This window comes from Momordica charantia (genome assembly GCF_013281855.1).
Source record: "Momordica charantia cultivar OHB3-1 chromosome 9 unlocalized genomic scaffold, Mcharantia_2.0 BLBB01000009.1, whole genome shotgun sequence".
In the NCBI taxonomy this organism is placed as follows: domain Eukaryota; kingdom Viridiplantae; phylum Streptophyta; class Magnoliopsida; order Cucurbitales; family Cucurbitaceae; genus Momordica; species Momordica charantia.
This window is the reverse complement of record NW_028275167.1, coordinates 14,073,906-14,090,743: the sequence shown is the minus strand read 5'-3', so window position 1 is coordinate 14,090,743 and position 16,838 is coordinate 14,073,906. Positions and strand designations below refer to the sequence as shown.

The following is a 16,838-nucleotide window of genomic DNA, read 5'->3' as shown; positions in this document are numbered from 1 at the left end:
ATGGAGGAGGAGACCGCGCCTCGTATGAGCGGCGGATCAGGTTGTATCTTGAGTAGGCGTCCATGAAGAGAGTAGTTCATGCCCTACGGTCGCGTCGACGAGCTGATCTATTCGAGGTAGGGGAAAACTATCTTTCGGACACGCCTTATTAAGACTCGTAAAGTCAATACAGACGCACCACTTGTCGTTAGACTTTTTAACTAAAACAACATTGGAAAGCCAGGCGGGGTACTGAACTTCTCTTATGAAATTAGCTCGTAATAATTGTTCCGCCTCCTTACAAATTACATTACTTTGCTCGGCGTCGACAGGCCGATGCTTTTGCCTTACAAGTCTATAATTAGGATCTAGATTGAGCCTATGAACCATTATGTTTGGGTCAATACCCGGCATATCGTCATGGGACCATGCAAACACGTCAGAGTTCGCCTTCAAAAACCCGACGAGCTCTTCCTTCGCTTCTGCCCCCAGCCTGCTGCCGATGCTGACCTGCCTATCCGACACTAGCAAGGGGACGAGTTCTAGCTCCTCTGCTGGTGTGTCGCGGTTGAGCTCTGCCTCGTTGGTATGTGTTGGTGCGGTTGTTTTAAGTTCCATGACCGCTGTACAAGTGGCGGTTCCTTTCATAGTAGTAGCGTAGCATTCGCTATTGATGTTCTTTGCTCACCTCGGATCGTTGCAATCCCGACAGGGGTTGGATACTTCAGAACCTAATGGTAAGTGGATGGAACTGCTTTGAGGTCATGAATCAGGGGCCGACGAAGTATGGCATTGTATGCCGAGCTTCGATCTATCACGACGAACTCGGTAACTCTGGTCACTTGATGCTCCCATTCGCCAATGGTAACAGGGAGTGAGATGCATCCTTCCGCACTAACTGACTCCCTTGCAAAGCCAACCAAGGGCGTTAGGCTGTGCTTCAAGTGCCTTCTCTCCCATCCCAGAGTCGTATAGGTCGAGAAGGACAATATATTAGTCGACGCCCCGCCATCAACAAGAACTCTTCTGACCTTCACATAGTCTATTATGGGGGCGACTACCAAAGCGTCATTATGGAGCATATGAACTTCTTCACCATCCTGCTCGTCAAAAAAGATCGGCATCATGAGCTCATTAGGGTACGAGGTACAGACCTCATGTGCTGCTTCCTGGGCTAGAGCTTTTCTCTTCTTCCCTAACTGACCTATGCTCGGACCCTCGTGAATGGTATTTATAACAACAGGGTGATCTTCTTTTTGTCTGGGCGGCTGCGACCTTTTTCGCTTTTCTTCCCGGGTTGATCCCTCTGGCTCAGTTCATTCTTTACTGCCAACATATTCCTTCAAATAACTGTTGGGTGTGTTGCCCTAAACTCGTAGTTTGTATTTTGTAAAAACATATATCTATTTAATAAAGTTTTATTCAATAAATTTGTTGTTGAATCATAGCTTTGCATTTTCCAAAATCCAATAAACTAAACATCCAAGGTTACTTATGATGTAATAGAGACAATATATATACTGGGTATATAGTTGATATACGGGGTATATATTTGATATACCCCTGATATATGAATGGATAATGTCCCGTGAATAACCTAAAGGGTCTATAGTATATGGATAAGGCTGGGTACCTTATCCTGACAACACTATGGATACGGCCCACTCTGTAAAGGTTACAGACGACTCGATCCAGGTCGTTCGTGTGCAGACATGCGAGTGGGGGTATCCTATACAATGAGTTTGTATAAGACCGGACCACGAAATATGCAATCTTTAGTTGTAACACCGTTAACTAATAGATTGCCATTTCTTAGGATGACCAGACAACTCATTCTCAATCCTGAGTGAGTTATGCACTCCTGCCCGTGAGGGCTCGTTCTTTGATCTGTATGGGTGAGAGTGGCCCGAGTCGCCGACTCAACATTCCTACCATTTTGGGGATGAGACCGAGTGGGGAGCTGGGAACATAACTTCACAAGATGGAATTCACTGCTTCCCGACTTTAGGGGAGGAGATGAGTGTTCCCTTAAATGGTGACTCCGAGACTTGAACAAGGGGCCCCACCCTCTCATTGTCCGAGAGGGACTTCCGGTTACTAGTTGGACCATAACCGGGTTGTTCATTAGAGGAGCAGTGGAGTTTAAGGAGTAAGATGTAACTCAGGGGTAAAACGGTAATTTGACCCAACTTGAGTTACGAACACTCGTGAAGGATTGACTTGTCATTAATGGTCATATATCCATGGACATGAAAACATTCTGCAGTGAAAAGAGTGCAACTACGGGTCTTTAGTGGAATGACCTGTAGTTAACGAATCTAGATTAACTCGATCAATGAGTTTGACTGATTAATCTTGCATCGTTGGAGCTTCGGATCTGTAGGTCCATTAGGTCCCCTTGCTAGCTCTTAACGGGTAAAACGAGGATCAAATTGTTGGAAGAATTTGAACTGTTCAAATTTCTTAAGGGATTATATGTATATTGATACATTGTAATATATAGTTAATTCTAAATTAAAACTATATATTATGAGAGATATTATTTGAATGAGATTCAAATAAGATTAATATGAATGAGATTCATATTAAAACTATAGGTTAAATATTAATGCACATAAGATGTACATTAAATCTATAGGTTATACAAGAGAGAATATGATTTAATTAAATAATTGTTAATTATTTAATATTACATTTAATTAATTAATTATATTAATTATTTATTAATTTGATTAATAAATTATTTTATATTACATTTAATTAATTAATTATTAATTTGATTAATAATTATTTAATATATTAATTAATTAATATTAATTATTAATTCCCCTCATTAATGTAGGGGAGTGGGGAGTTAAGTGACGTGGGGTAACTCCCCACGTCACTTGTTTTTCTGGGAAAATTTGCAGAAGTGTTTTGCAAAAACAGAAGAACACATAACTCCCAAAGTGATGCTCTCTCTGTTCAAGCTCTCAATAAAAATTTTCCCTCTCGTTCCAAAAGAAACTCTCCCACAAGAACGATCTCGTACCCAGAGGATAGCGAGGAAGGCTCGGTGATGGTGTTCGAGGGAATTTTGTCGAAGAAACGTTCTTCAAAGGTATTGAATTTCCTCTGTATTTTCCCTCTTTCAATTTCGATTTTGTATCCCTAAAATCAGCAACGAAAATCCACTTCCGCTCTGGGATTAACATCCCTTCAATAACCCCTCCGGATCAAATCCTCCACTTGCTCCTTTAGATGGAAGCAACGGGAGGTGTCATGGCCATGATCCTTATGGAATCGGTAGTAGAGTCGCTTGTATCACTTTCCCAAAGGTCGGTGGAGCTTTTCTGGGGCTGCGAACAGCGCCTCCAAGTTGGTGTCTTCGACTGTCGCGTAGATCTCAGCGATCGCGGCATTCAGCGAAGTAAACTTGTCAAACTTTAGCCCACGACGATCTGAAGGGATCCTTTCATCACGTCGGCCTCTAATCTTGTCGTCATCGGCTCAGCGAGATGAACTTCGATCATCACCGCACCGCTTCCTGGAGGGTGGAGACATGTGGTCCCGATCTCTATTGCAGCTGCTTTGCCTGGCTCTGTTGGCCTTCCACAGCTCCAGGCCATCAATATATTGGCGAGCTCGGGCAAGCATTTCGTTTAGAGAGGTCGACGGGCGGCTTCCGAACTCGATTGTCAAGTTTCTGTCATTCAACCCTATTGTGAAGTACATCATGGCGATGTCATCAGTACAGCTCACCACCTTAACATGCTCGTCCATGAATCAAGCGATACTCCGTAAGGGACTCGTTGTCCCCTTGCTTCACTGTTCCGAGGTGAGAGGCCGACAACTTCAACAACTGCCTGCTGAGAACTAATTGATGAATAACCTTCTCAGCTGTTGGTAATTGTCGATTAACCTCGGCTTCAACTGTCAGTACCATAGTCTCGCCGAGCCTTCTAGTGCTATCTGAAACGCTCGACACTTCATAGCGTCGCTCGCGGCCAAAAAATCCGTCTTTCCTTCGTACACCTCTACATACGAGATTAGATCCCCAGACCCATCATACGAGCTCATGACTAGAGCTATGAACCTCGACGGGATGGGCGCGTCTAGGATCGCTTGGGAGAAAAGTGGCTCCTCCTGCTCGACCGTGCAATGTGGATCTAAGGGTTTGCACTGCCTTCTGAGGTCTTCTATCTCCCTCTGGAACTGATCTCGGAAAAGGTCAACCTCGGATCGAAATGAGTGATCGGCCAAGGAGGACCTTTCTCGGTCATCTACCTCCGAGCTCTATTCCCTTCGTAAGTCAACCTGGTACTCCCAATCCTCAGGTGTCACCCACCGACATCTTGATAGTCCCTAACCTCGGCCCTGGCAAGCATTGTAGCTATCGATCGATGCCCGATGGGTCCGAGTTGGTCGGACCCTCGGGCGTTGGTCCTCCACCTGGTCGTCTTGCTGAGGGTGGCCTTGCACCTGTGCCCCTGGGGTACCGCCCAACCCCGGGCGTTGAAGCTTTAGCTAGGGTGTTCGAGCTCGGACCTTCCTACAAGGCTGAAACTGATACTCTGTTCTCTTGGTCGGATGCAGCGGCCCCTTCCGTCTGGCAAGATCCCTAGAGATGGAAGAGTCAGACACCTCGCTTCCCCTCTCAACTGATACTCTGTTCTCAACTGCTTCTAGTCGCACCTTGACCTTTGTAAGCTCGGTGATCATATTAGCTACGACGACGGGATCCACACCCACGTCAGCGCTCGCCTCGGAACACGCCCCCCGTGTTCCCCCAGCTGCGAAGATGAGGAACACACGGTGGAAGTCCATTCCTCTGAGGCTCCAGCGGTGGAAACTGATCTGAGGCAAGGTGGAAGTCCCAAGCCCAATTCCCAAATCTTAAATGAGGCCCAACTAAAACTACAATGGTCCAAAACAAAAGCCCAATAATTATGCTTTAGAAATAAAATAAACCCCACAACAACCCGAAATAAAATAGTTAACTTAAACTCTAAAACCCAAGAATAATAATTCAAAGAAAAGTAGAAATTAAGAGTCCAAAAAAAAAATCATGAATTTAAGATTTAACTAAAAATCTCCTACACAGGTCGAGAACTTAAATTATCTTAATCCAATGAAAATAAACTTAATTCTAATTTAGCCGAAAATTAGAATTTCGAAGTTAGAAGATCCAAGAATTAAAGATATCAACTTAGGGAAAGATCCAAGACACTATTTATCTCTGAAAATAAACGAGTCAGAGAACGCGGGGCGTTACAGACTACCCACCTTAAGAAACTTTCGTCCTCGAAAGTTGACCGGTAGCACAACTCTAAACTCTAGAGCATTACAGACTACCCTCCTTAAGAACCTTCGTCCTTGAAAGTTGACTGGTCAAGCGATCCTTGTCCCTTGACCAATATCTTCTCATACTCTTTAGTTGCTTCCTTGCAACAACTTTACTAAGACAACCTTCTGCTGCTTAAGGTTTTGGTTTCTCTAACTGAGATCTTAATAAGTCTCACTCAAAACAGAATCGTCTTCATCTACCTAAGCTAACTTGCGGTCCAGTCAAGTGACGGTCTTCGTTTTTTTTTTTCAGAGGAGATCCTTAACTCTTTATGGACTCATTTAAAGAGCTTTTCCTACCATCAAAACTATATGATAACCAACATCGAGCTGAACGATGTGAGGACCTACAGCAATTAACCTAATGCTTTCAACCTTAACTAGATTACCAACACAGGCATGGGGAACAAGGGATGACTCAACATCTAGTTCCTTTCGTGGGTCGTCAAGTCTTCCTGAGACCTTTTGACGAAATTCTTAAGCTCTTATAGGTTCAAATAACATTGGAGAACTTTTTCCGGTTCCACTACTTGAGTAAGAATCAACAACCAAACCAACAACCTCAAACTCTATGTTCACTCGCCAACAACAAGTAGGGAACAAGGAAATGACTCACCTTGAGCCACCAAAATACACAAGCAAAACCCAGCAGACTAAAATACCTCATACAACGACAAATCCAAGGGACATGATAGAGTCCCAACAAGCGCTTAAAAGAGATAAAACTTAGTGGAAGGGTACCTGCTACCATAACATCCATATCTTTTACTTCTTCTTTAGTGATCACGAAGATGTCTTCTTTTGTTCGCTACCAAGCACTCTTTTGAGGTATTGCTACTTGGGGAAAATTCTTATCCTTAACTAAGGCACCCTATTCGCTGCAACATAGGTAGTAGGTCCATTAAGTGTTACGAACTTGCAGAATTTAGTCATTTGGTAAACTTTTAACCTTGAGAAAAGAATACTAAGGTCACTAGCTAGGTTGATACGTGAAAAAGACTAACACAAGGCCTTTAATCAAAGATAACAACCAAAAACTCTGCAAAAGCATACCCGAACTTAAGCACAAAACTATCTAGGCATCTAAGGGAGCACCCTATGCCTAGTAAAGCATCAATAATAACAATACATAAGGCAAGCAAATCAAGCATAAGCAACTTCGGTAAATTTTAAGAGTATCACAAGTCTATAAGTAAATAACCAATCGTAAGATAACAAGCTCACGTACCTGGTGATGGAGAGGAGACCAAGGAAGACCATAACACTAAATGACCTAGGATCTAGGCTAGTCTACAGGAACAACTCCGCTCTGATACCAACTGTAACGCCCCAGGAATTTCACCATTTCCAAACAGGGACCGTTACTAAGCCTACCTAAAATTTTCGCATCAACAAGAGAATTTTCTTCACAACAACACTAAGCAATAAAACTACCACGCTTCTGCTGCGCTATTCTGATCTCCAACACTCACGAGAGCTTGAACAATTAGAACAACAACACTAATGTTTTAAGAGAAACTTGATTACGCTTGTTTACATGCGTAAAAAGAAGGTTTTAGATGCTGTTTTTACTATGTTTCAGCTTTGTTTAGGATTTTTCTCGATCGTTTGAGTTCCAATTCATGCAAAATTCATATACTATGGTTTGTGGATGGCTTATATGGTATTTATGACATTTCAGGACCATTTGGGAGTGCAAATTAATCAAAAGAAGCAAAAAGACGGAAAAACCTTCATGGAGGCGCCAGGCGCCTGGGAAGCCTGCAGAAAACAGTTTTTCTTCCAACTTTGCCCTTAATGAAACGCGTCTTCCAATGTGTTTTGGTGGTTCCAACCGATGCATACGTGTAGAAGAAGTGTTCCACTATCAGTTTGAGCACGATTTGGTCAGTCAAAAGAGTTGGAAATGGGTGATTCACCATCGTTTTAGGACCTACCTAACCAATTATGCACAGCTATAAATTCCAGCAACTTCTCCACCAAATTCATCAAGCCTTGCTTCCTTCTCTTGATCATTTTTAGTGTTTCTTTGTTGCTTTCTAAGTACTTTTGAGTTGCTTTCATTAGTTACTTTTGGTTTTTAAATCCCGAGCACTTTACATTCTTTTATTGAGCTTTGTTTTGTTTCCATTTGTACTTAGTCATTTTCTACTTATTCAAATATATAAAAATCTAGCACTTTGCTCATCTTCTCTTTGCCTTTACTTTATTTTTAGTTAAGAGAGTTGTGTTTTTGGAGGAAAGAGCACGTGACACTCTCCCTTGCTTGAAAGAGAAGGGCGAAGCTCTCAATCCCGATAAAAACTCTCCGTTAGTTAACTTTCGTTTTTCACACATGCATTCCACATTCAACCATTTTACTTGCTGTATTTTCTTCAATATGTCTTTCTAAATTCCCGTCTCTAGCCCGGTTATGGATAGTTAGCCTTTTATGTCTAAAAAGGGTTTGCTAAGAAGTAGTGTTTTTACTTTCCATTCATTGCTCAACATGTTTTCCCAAAAAGTTAGGATTTAGAGAAGGCCACTGTAAGTCTTAACAAGTCAATACTGAAAAGGTTGCTTATTTGCATTGTTGAGTGGTTAAACCGAGGAGAGGAGCGCCTTAGACATAAGGGTTCCGCTTAAGTAGCCTAGACATAGGACCTTAACCCGAGGTTGCGACTATTTCCATCCTAAAACTAAGATATATCTCATAATAGACATATTAGGGAATGTCTTAGGACTTTGAACTTGCTTAGACATAAGTAAAGTGAGAAGCGTAGTCGTTAGTTTCTAAAGTAAAATGCATATTGTCCTTAGCATGTCCTTGATTCTTTGTTGGCTAACTTGAAGTAATTCGGGCTAGGTTTTATCATTCTAAGTCCAAATCCCAAATCCAAACCATTATTTGTGACCACTTCCCATTTTACAAGAATCACTCATTCCAACATTCACTATTCTTTAAAACTTTAGAGTTTGGAAATTGTTTAGAAGTCCTTGAGGATCGATACTTGGATACTCCATCCATTTTATATTACTCTGACAGGTGTGCGCTTGCATCTATATAATTGTTACCACGCTTAGCGCGTGCGTTCAGCATAAACGCCCAGTCAAGTTTTTGGCGCCGTTGCCGGGGACTTTAGTTTTAAAATTATTTTCAAATTCTTTTAGTTTTTATTTTTGTGAATTGTTGTTGGGTGTAATTTCCATCCACCGTTTTTGTTCTATATTTTTGGTCGTTTATCTCACAAGGGTACGTTAAAGTGCATGAGCACAAGATCTTTTCTTCTACCCCTTGACCCTGAGATTGAGCGGACCCTTCGAAAAACTCGAAAGGAGCAAAGACTTCGAAAACAACTAGAAAAGCAAAAAGAGAGAGGAGGTGAAATCAGTCCTGAAAGTGAGGTAGAGAGTACAAGCACATCGATGGCAGATATTCCACCTCGTGATCCGGTTGATCCACCTGCTGTTAACGGTAATATGAGGGATCATGCAAGAAATGATGAATTCAACCATATCCAGATGGCGGACAACAGAGACGTGGCAATGCGAGAATATGCCGCCACGGCTTTTCAGAACTTTGATTCAGGGATAGTCAACCCTATTCCAGCCCACGCAAACTTTGAGCTTAAACCAATGATGTTCCAAATGTTGCAGACAATTGGACATTTTGGAGGGCAGGAACATGAGGATCCACATGATCATCTGAAATCATTCATTCAAATTGCAAATGCATTTCGATTACCTGGTATAACAGACGATGCTCTGAGACTAACACTTTTTCCATTTTCTTTGAAGGACCAAGCTAGAGCATGGCTCAATGCATTTCCACCGGGATCCATCACCACATGGGGGTCGTTAGTGGAGAAGTTCTTAACAAAATTCTTCCCACCTACTCGCCACGCTGATATCAGAGAGGAGATCATCTCCTTTAGACAATATGATCGTGAACCTGTTCACGAGGCGTGGGAGAGATTTAAAGAACTAATCAGGAAATGTCCGAACCATGGCTTGCCGGCATGCATCCAGATAGAACATTTCTTTAGAGGTTTAGATCATCCTACTAAGATGATGCTAAACAATGCTGCCAACGGAGCCTTTACAAAGAAGACATTCAACGAGATAGTTGACATCCTAAATGACTTAGCTTCACATAACGAACTATGGTGTTCGCAAAGATCTAGGGCAGCACCAAAGAAGCAAGATCCAGCTGGAGTTTTGGCTCTGGACATTGCGACCTCGATGCAAAAAGAGATGGTTACAATGAACCAGAGGCTGAAAGAGATGGCATTGGGAATAAAAAATCCATTAGCCACGCCGATACAACCTGTGCAGTCGGATTATTGCACTCCTGCCCCTGTTTGCCAAGTCAACGATCTCATTTGTTCATTCTGCAGTGAAAACCATATCTATGATAATTGTCCACATAACTCTGCTTCCGTTTTTTATGTAGGACATGGGAACAATAGGAACTTTAACCCATATTCGAACACCTACAACCCAGGTTGGAGGCACCACCCTAATTTCTCATGGGGCGGACAAGGAGGTTCGAGCGGTTTTAATCAAGGGCAGAGCCAGCAGAACAAGCAGCCCTATGTTCCACCTACACAACAATACATCCCACCACCGCAACAGCAGTACAATCAGAGAACACAGACTTCACCAGTTCAAAATAACAACTCAAATCTTGAGAATATGATGAAGGAGTACATGGCCCGAACCGACGCAGTGATACAATCCCAAGCGGCATCAATGAGGAATTTCGAGACCCAATTGGGACAGCTCGCCAATGAATTGAAGAATAGACCACAAGGTTCTTTTCCAGGCCATACTGAATTACCAAAACGAGAAGGGAAAGAACAGTGCAAAGCTGTCACCCTCAGGAGTGGACTGACATATGATGGACCAACAATGCCAACAACAGATGTACAGATTCCGTCCACTGAACCAATTGTAAAGATACCAGAAAATCCAACAACACCAGAAAAAGAAAATATTAGAAAAGGTAATGAGGACACCCCGAGTGTTCCTCCACAGGTACAGCCTTCTTTTACCCCTACTCCCCCATTTCCACAAAGATTAGTAAAGAAAAATAATGATTCCCAGTTTAGAAAATTTTTAGATATTTTAAAACAACTGCATATAAATATACCATTAGTAGATGCTCTAGAACAGATGCCAAATTATGCTAAGTTTTTGAAAGATATAGTTTCTAGGAAGAAAAAAATAGGAGAGCATGAACTGGTAGCCATGACAAAATGTAGTAGTGAAGCTGTAGGCAGCCCGCTACCCATGAAATGTAATGATCCTGGCAGTTTTACCATTCCATGTTCCATAGGAGGAAAAAACTTAGGTAGGGCATTATGTGATCTAGGCGCTAGCATTAATCTTATGCCATTATCAGTTTTCAAATCTTTAGGCATAGGAGAAGCTAGACCTACTACGGTTACCCTCCAACTAGCAGATAGATCTATTATAAGACCTGAGGGAAAGATAGAAGATGTTTTAGTCCAGGTGGACAAATTCATTTTCCCTGCGGACTTTATCATTCTAGATTGCGAGGCAGACTTAGACGTTCCCATTATTTTGGGAAGACCATTTCTAGCCACTGGGGATACAGTTTTTAATGTAAGGAAGGGAGAAATTACAATGAGGGTAAATAATGAAGAAGTTAAATTTAACGTTCTAGACGCCATGAAATTACCAGGAGACTTTGAAGAGTGCTCTGCTATAAATAGCTTGAATCCTATTATGTTTGATGAGTTTTATGACTCGTTAGTTACAGAGATTGAAGAAGAGCTTGATAAGATAGCAGAAGGACCAGAAGATATGGCTAATCCTATTGAAAAAATACAAAAAGAAGAATGCAAGTCGTTACTTCCGTCCATAGTGGAACCACCCACGTTGGAGCAGAAGCCATTGCCGTCGCATTTGAAATATGCGTATCTAGGGGATAACGACACTTTACCAGTTATTATAGCTTCCAATTTATCACCTACTCATGAATATTCTTTATTGTAGATTTTGGAGAAGCACAAAAAGGCCATTGGATGGACGATAACAGATATCCGAGGGATAAGCCCGGCCTTTTGCATGCACAAAATTCTATTGGAAGAAGATGCTAAGAACTCTATTGAGAGTCAAAGGCGGTTGAACCCGAAGATGAAAGAGGTTGTAAGGAAAGTAATTCTTAAATGGCTTGACGCCGGTGTTATATACCCAATATCCGACAGCAGCTGGGTAAGCCCAGTACAGTGTGTACCAAAGAAAGGGGGTATTACCGTGGTGGCCAACGAGGAGAATGAGCTCATCTCAACCCGAACTGTGAGCGGGTGGAGAGTTTGCATTGATTATCGCAAACTCAACAAGGTAACAAAGAAAAACCATTTTCCTCTCCCGTTTATTGACCAGATGCTCGACCGTCTGGCAGGTAAGGATTTCTATTGTTTTTTAGATGGATATTCGGGTTATAATCAAATTACTATTGCTCCAGAAGACCAAGAGAAGACAACATTTACGTGTCCGTATGGTACGTTCGCTTTTAGGCGAATGCCCTTTGGACTATGCAATGCACCCGCGACTTTTCAGAGGTGTATGATGGCCATCTTCTCTGACATGGTAGAAAATATTCTAGAGGTTTTTATGGATGACTTTTCTGTTTTTGGAAATTCTTTCGACGCATGTTTAGTTAATTTGGAGAGAGTATTGGAGAGATGTGAACAAACAAACCTAGTCCTAAATTGGGAGAAGTGTCATTTCATGGTACAAGAGGGTATTGTTTTGGGTCACAAAATTTCCAAGCAAGGAATAGAGGTAGACCACGCTAAGATAGACATCATTTCAAAGCTACCTCCTCCTACAAATGTCAAAGGGATTAGAAGTTTTTTAGGGCATGGGGGATTTTACCGCCGCTTTATAAAAGACTTTGCTAAAATTTCTAAACCCTTGTGTCAATTGTTAGAACATGATAGACCATTTGTTTTTGATGATGACTGTTTAAAATCATTTGAAATGTTGAAAGTTGCTCTAAGTTCAGCCCCTATAATTATCGAACCTAATTGGGATTTACCTTTTGAGCTCATGTGTGATGCTAGTGATTATGCAATAGGAGCTATGTTAGGACAACGTAAAAACAAGATCTTGCATCCTGTGTATTATGCTAGTAAGACTCTGACCGGTGCACAACTCAATTACACTACTACTGAAAAGGAACTGTTAGCAGTTGTGTTCGCCTTTGATAAGTTTAGGTCTTACTTGATAGGCACAAAAGTCATTGTTTTTACTGACCATTCTGCTTTAAAATATTTATTTGCTAAAAAAGATGCTAAACCACGTTTGATACGGTGGATTTTGTTACTTCAAGAGTTTGATATTGAAGTTAGGGACAGGAAGGGTACTGAAAACCAAGTTGTTGATCACCTGTCTAGATTGGAATCCCCGCTCTGTGATGATGGAACTGTTATTCGTGAACAGTTTATTGACGAGCAACTCTTGCGAGTTGATTCAGTTCCGTGGTATGCCGATATAGCAAATTATTTGGTAAGTCGAATAGTTCCTTATGAGTTCAACAAGCAACAGGTAAAGAAATTTCTAAATGAAGTTCGATGTTATCGTTGGGATGAGCCTTTTTTATATAAGCTAGGACCTGACAATATCTTACGCAGGTGTGTCGCAGAAGAAGAGCACGAGGCGATATTAGACGCTTGTCATATGTCTCCATATGGAGGACATTTTGCAGGACACAAAACCGCAGCCAAAGTTTTGCAAAGTGGGTTCTTTTGGCCCACTCTGTTCAAAGATGCACATAAGTTTGCCCAGGTTTGTGACAAATGCCAACGGACAGGTAATATATCTAAACACCACGAAATGCCTCAAACCCCGATCCTGGAGATTGAAATATTTGATGTGTGGGGTATAGATTTTATGGGTCCATTTCCATCTTCTAATGGTAAGCTTTATATATTGTTAGCAGTAGATTATGTTTCGAAATGGATAGAAGCCATTGCAACTGCTACCAATGATTCCAAAGTTGTCATTCGTTTTCTGCAAAAGCACATTTTTACGCGTTATGGAACCCCGCGTTGTCTGATAAGCGATGGGGGGGCTCATTTTGTGAATAGGTCTATGCAAAAGTTGCTGACTAAATACAATGTGCGTCATAGGGTTGCAACAGCATATCATCCTCAGTCGAATGGGTTAGCCGAAATATCTAATAGGGAGATAAAAAACATTTTAGAAAAAACTGTAAATCTTAACCGTAGGGATTGGTCTTTTAAGCTTGATGATTCACTTTGGGCATATAGGACAGCATTTAAGACTCCCCTCGGCATGTCCCCCTATAGGCTAGTTTTTGGAAAAGCATGTCATTTGCCTCTTGAGCTAGAATATAAAGCATTTTGGGCTACTAAGAAATTAAATTTTGATTTGTTGGCTGCAGGTGAAGCGAGGAAGTTACAATTGTTGGAATTAGAAGAACACAGGCACTTTTCTTATGAGAATGCTAAGTTGTTTAAGGAAAAAACTAAACAGTGGCATGATAGGCGTCTTCGGCCGAACAATCTTCAAGAAGGTGATCTGGTTCTGTTATTCAACTCTAGGTTGAAACTTTTCCCTGGAAAACTTAAGTCTAGATGGTCTGGTCCCTTTCAAATTTTTAAAGTCTACCCATATGGGGCAGTGGATCTAGTTGACTCTAAGGGAAATGTTTTTAAAGTAAATGGGCAGAGACTTAAGCCGTATTTTGGAGAACCAGTGGATAGAGGAAAAACCTCTATTCAACTTTCAGGTCAATAAATTTTTGCGAAAAATGTTTTTCCTTCTTATCCGTTTGGAAAGAACAAAAGTAAAGGAAGGAAATTTTTGTATCTTACATTCTTTTTGTCTAATTATAAAAAGTTTTGCTTATTAAGAATGTTTTTGGAAAACGTTGAAAAACAAAAAGAAAGAATGAAAAAAAAAAAAAAAAAAACATTGAAAAAAATTTTACGCAGGCGCCTGGCGCCTGCCCTTTGCGAAAATAAATCACGCAGGCGCCTGGCGCCTGCCCTGTTTTCCAGCAGTTCGAGTTTCGTTTTCCTTCACGGTTTGGGTTTTAATTTTCGATAGCATGGGCTTTATTTTGGGTCAAACATTAATCCTCTATGATTTAGCTTTAAGAACTTCTCTTCAAACTCAAATTTTGTTTCCCTAATCCTATTTTGTATTCAAATTTGTTTTCTTTTCCTTTTAGGTTTAGGAAACTTGGTTGAACTTAAATGTCAATCCCTTTCCATTTAGGATTTAGTTTGGGGAAAGCTTTAAATAGACCCATTGCCTAAGCTTTACAACTCCACCAAAACCCACACAACTCTCTTCTTCCCCTTGTTTTTTCGAAGAAAAAACCACTCCCTTCATCACCCTTGTTTTCGATTTTCAGCCACCAAAGAGAAGAAGAAATTTCCAGCATTTGCTTACATCTATGGCTTCCTCTTCTCAACATACTTCACTTCCTACCTCTTCCACTCAAGCTCCAAATGCCACAAGCATTCCTTTTCCACCATTGGAGAACTTCCAACAACACATGGGTTCAGATTCTAGGCTAGCTGCTGTTAGGGGAGGAAACCCGCTTCAAACATTTGAATGTCCTCCATCCCAAGCTCCTACACAACATCCTATAATGAGCCCACATGGTTATGTTAATTTTCAGCAACTACCCACCTTTAATATACCTCAAAACAGTGAGTTTAGGGCTGAAAATCCTCAACAACTTCCTCCAATGATCAATCCGGGTATGTACCAACCGTTTATGTTTAACCCAGTTCCTTCCTATCATTTTCCCTTGTCTCAAATGCAAATTCCAGCTAGTGTTCATCCTTATAGAATGCCAAACCCATCTACTCTATTTCCTAGCCTTCCACCTTATTATGGAATGGGTCATTGGGTACCTCCAACCAATTATGGGATGCTTTCACCTAGGGTTCCCCCACCAGCTCAACTTCCATTCCTAGAAAGAGGACCTCAAGCACCCCAATTGAACCCTAACATATCGAGTACCTTCAACATGGGACAACTAAAACCCTTAGAGCCTCCTAGGATGCCAACCCCAATCAATATGCCAATGGATGCAAGAGATGAGCATGGAGGAGAGCAAGAGAAGAGCCACAGCCATAGGCTAGAGCCCGGGGTTTCGATAGGGCAAAAGAGGAAGGGCAAGGAGGTGATGATAGACCCAGAAATTGAGGAAGATGGGAGTAGTAGGCGTCTGACGCCTAAGGATTCATCTATGGAGAACAAGGACGAGGAGCAGTTTTATTCATCTCCATTGATTATTACACCGGAAGATGGTAATGATGATTTTCTACTGGTTTCACGAGGACATTGTTCAAATATGCCGGAAACAGAGGATACCGAGAACGAAGTGGTGAGAACAGATACTCAGGAACCTTCCCCATTGGATACACCTACAGAAGGAGCATTTTGTAGTCACCAAGAGTTGCCTACTGGGGCAACTGGATCTACTCCGTTGGCAACGGATGAGTATGTCACACCGATGGCCACTCTACCAGGGGTAAGGGATGCTCACACTATTCCTTCTAATACAGTTAACCCGCTTGGGTGTGATACAGGTAGATCCAAGGTTGGGGAGAATAGTACTCAAGAACCTACCAACGAAGAAGATCTTGAGGACACGCAGACGATAAGGGAAATGTTTCAATACAAGAGGCGGGAGAAAAAGAGTTCAAAACGACGTGCAGTTCAGGCTAAGAAGCCAACAGTGCCCATGAATGAACCTAAAACGAGAGCTGCGAAAGCTAAAGCAGCTGAAGCTAAGAAGAAGGTAGTGGCACCTGGGCCAGTTGATACAATTGAACTGGACTTATTTGAGGGAGAGGAGGTCGAGACGAAATGGAACGCGGAAAATTTAGCCACTCGAACTTCATTAATGAAATCCCGTAAGATTATGACAGAATTGGGATTCGATCTCACTCTAGGAGATGTGCCTGATGATTGGAGGGAGACCGCTAGAGACAAAGAGTGGAGACCACTCATTCAGCCCATACAATGTGAGGCTTTGGAGTTAGTCAGAGAGTTCTATGCTGCTGTCCATCCCCAGTCACATATAGCCATAGTGCGCGGGAAGGAAATACGGTTTGATGCCACTCAGATCAACTACACCTTCAACATTGAGAATATCAGAGATGCTGTGGGCAATAAGATGTTAGTGACTCCGACTCTGGAACAGCTTGATGAGGCTCTAGAATGTGTTGGGAAGCCCTCTGCCACTTGGGATTTGACTACTCATGGCAAGGTACGACTAAAACCCGAGGATGTTTCCCTAGCTGCTGCAGGATGGTTATACATAGTCAAAAACAGAATTCTGCCAACGGAGCATGATGAGCATGTCACTCAGGATAGGGCATTGCTGGTTTATGCCATGCTAAAGGGCATAGATGTGAATTATGGAGAATTGATCAATACTAGTATCCATGAGTGTGCCCACCGGACACGTGGTAAGCTTTATCACCCACGTTTGGTCACTTCTTTATGCTTGCGACAAGGTGTACAGCTCCCTGAGG

The 16,838-nt window shown here is 41.8% G+C and overlaps 1 protein-coding gene and 1 non-coding gene across 2 annotated transcripts; both read right to left on the bottom strand.

The window, feature by feature from the left end:
* Window positions 1-710: 710 nt before the first annotated feature.
* Window positions 711-1,103, bottom strand: LOC148209032 (uncharacterized). The gene has a single exon (XM_088117396.1). The coding sequence runs from the start codon at window positions 1,101-1,103 to the stop codon at window positions 711-713; it is 393 nt and encodes a 130-aa protein (XP_087973522.1).
* An 8,086-nt stretch (window positions 1,104-9,189) lies between these two features.
* Window positions 9,190-9,296, bottom strand: LOC148209031 (small nucleolar RNA R71). The gene has a single exon (XR_015787460.1). It is a non-coding gene; the product is annotated as a small nucleolar RNA R71 (small nucleolar RNA).
* Window positions 9,297-16,838: the final 7,542 nt, after the last annotated feature.

Coding starts and splice junctions, on each gene's coding strand:
- LOC148209032 (XM_088117396.1), bottom strand. CDS start 1,103: ATGCCGATCTTTTTTGACGAGCAGGATGGTGAAGAAGTTCATATGCTC.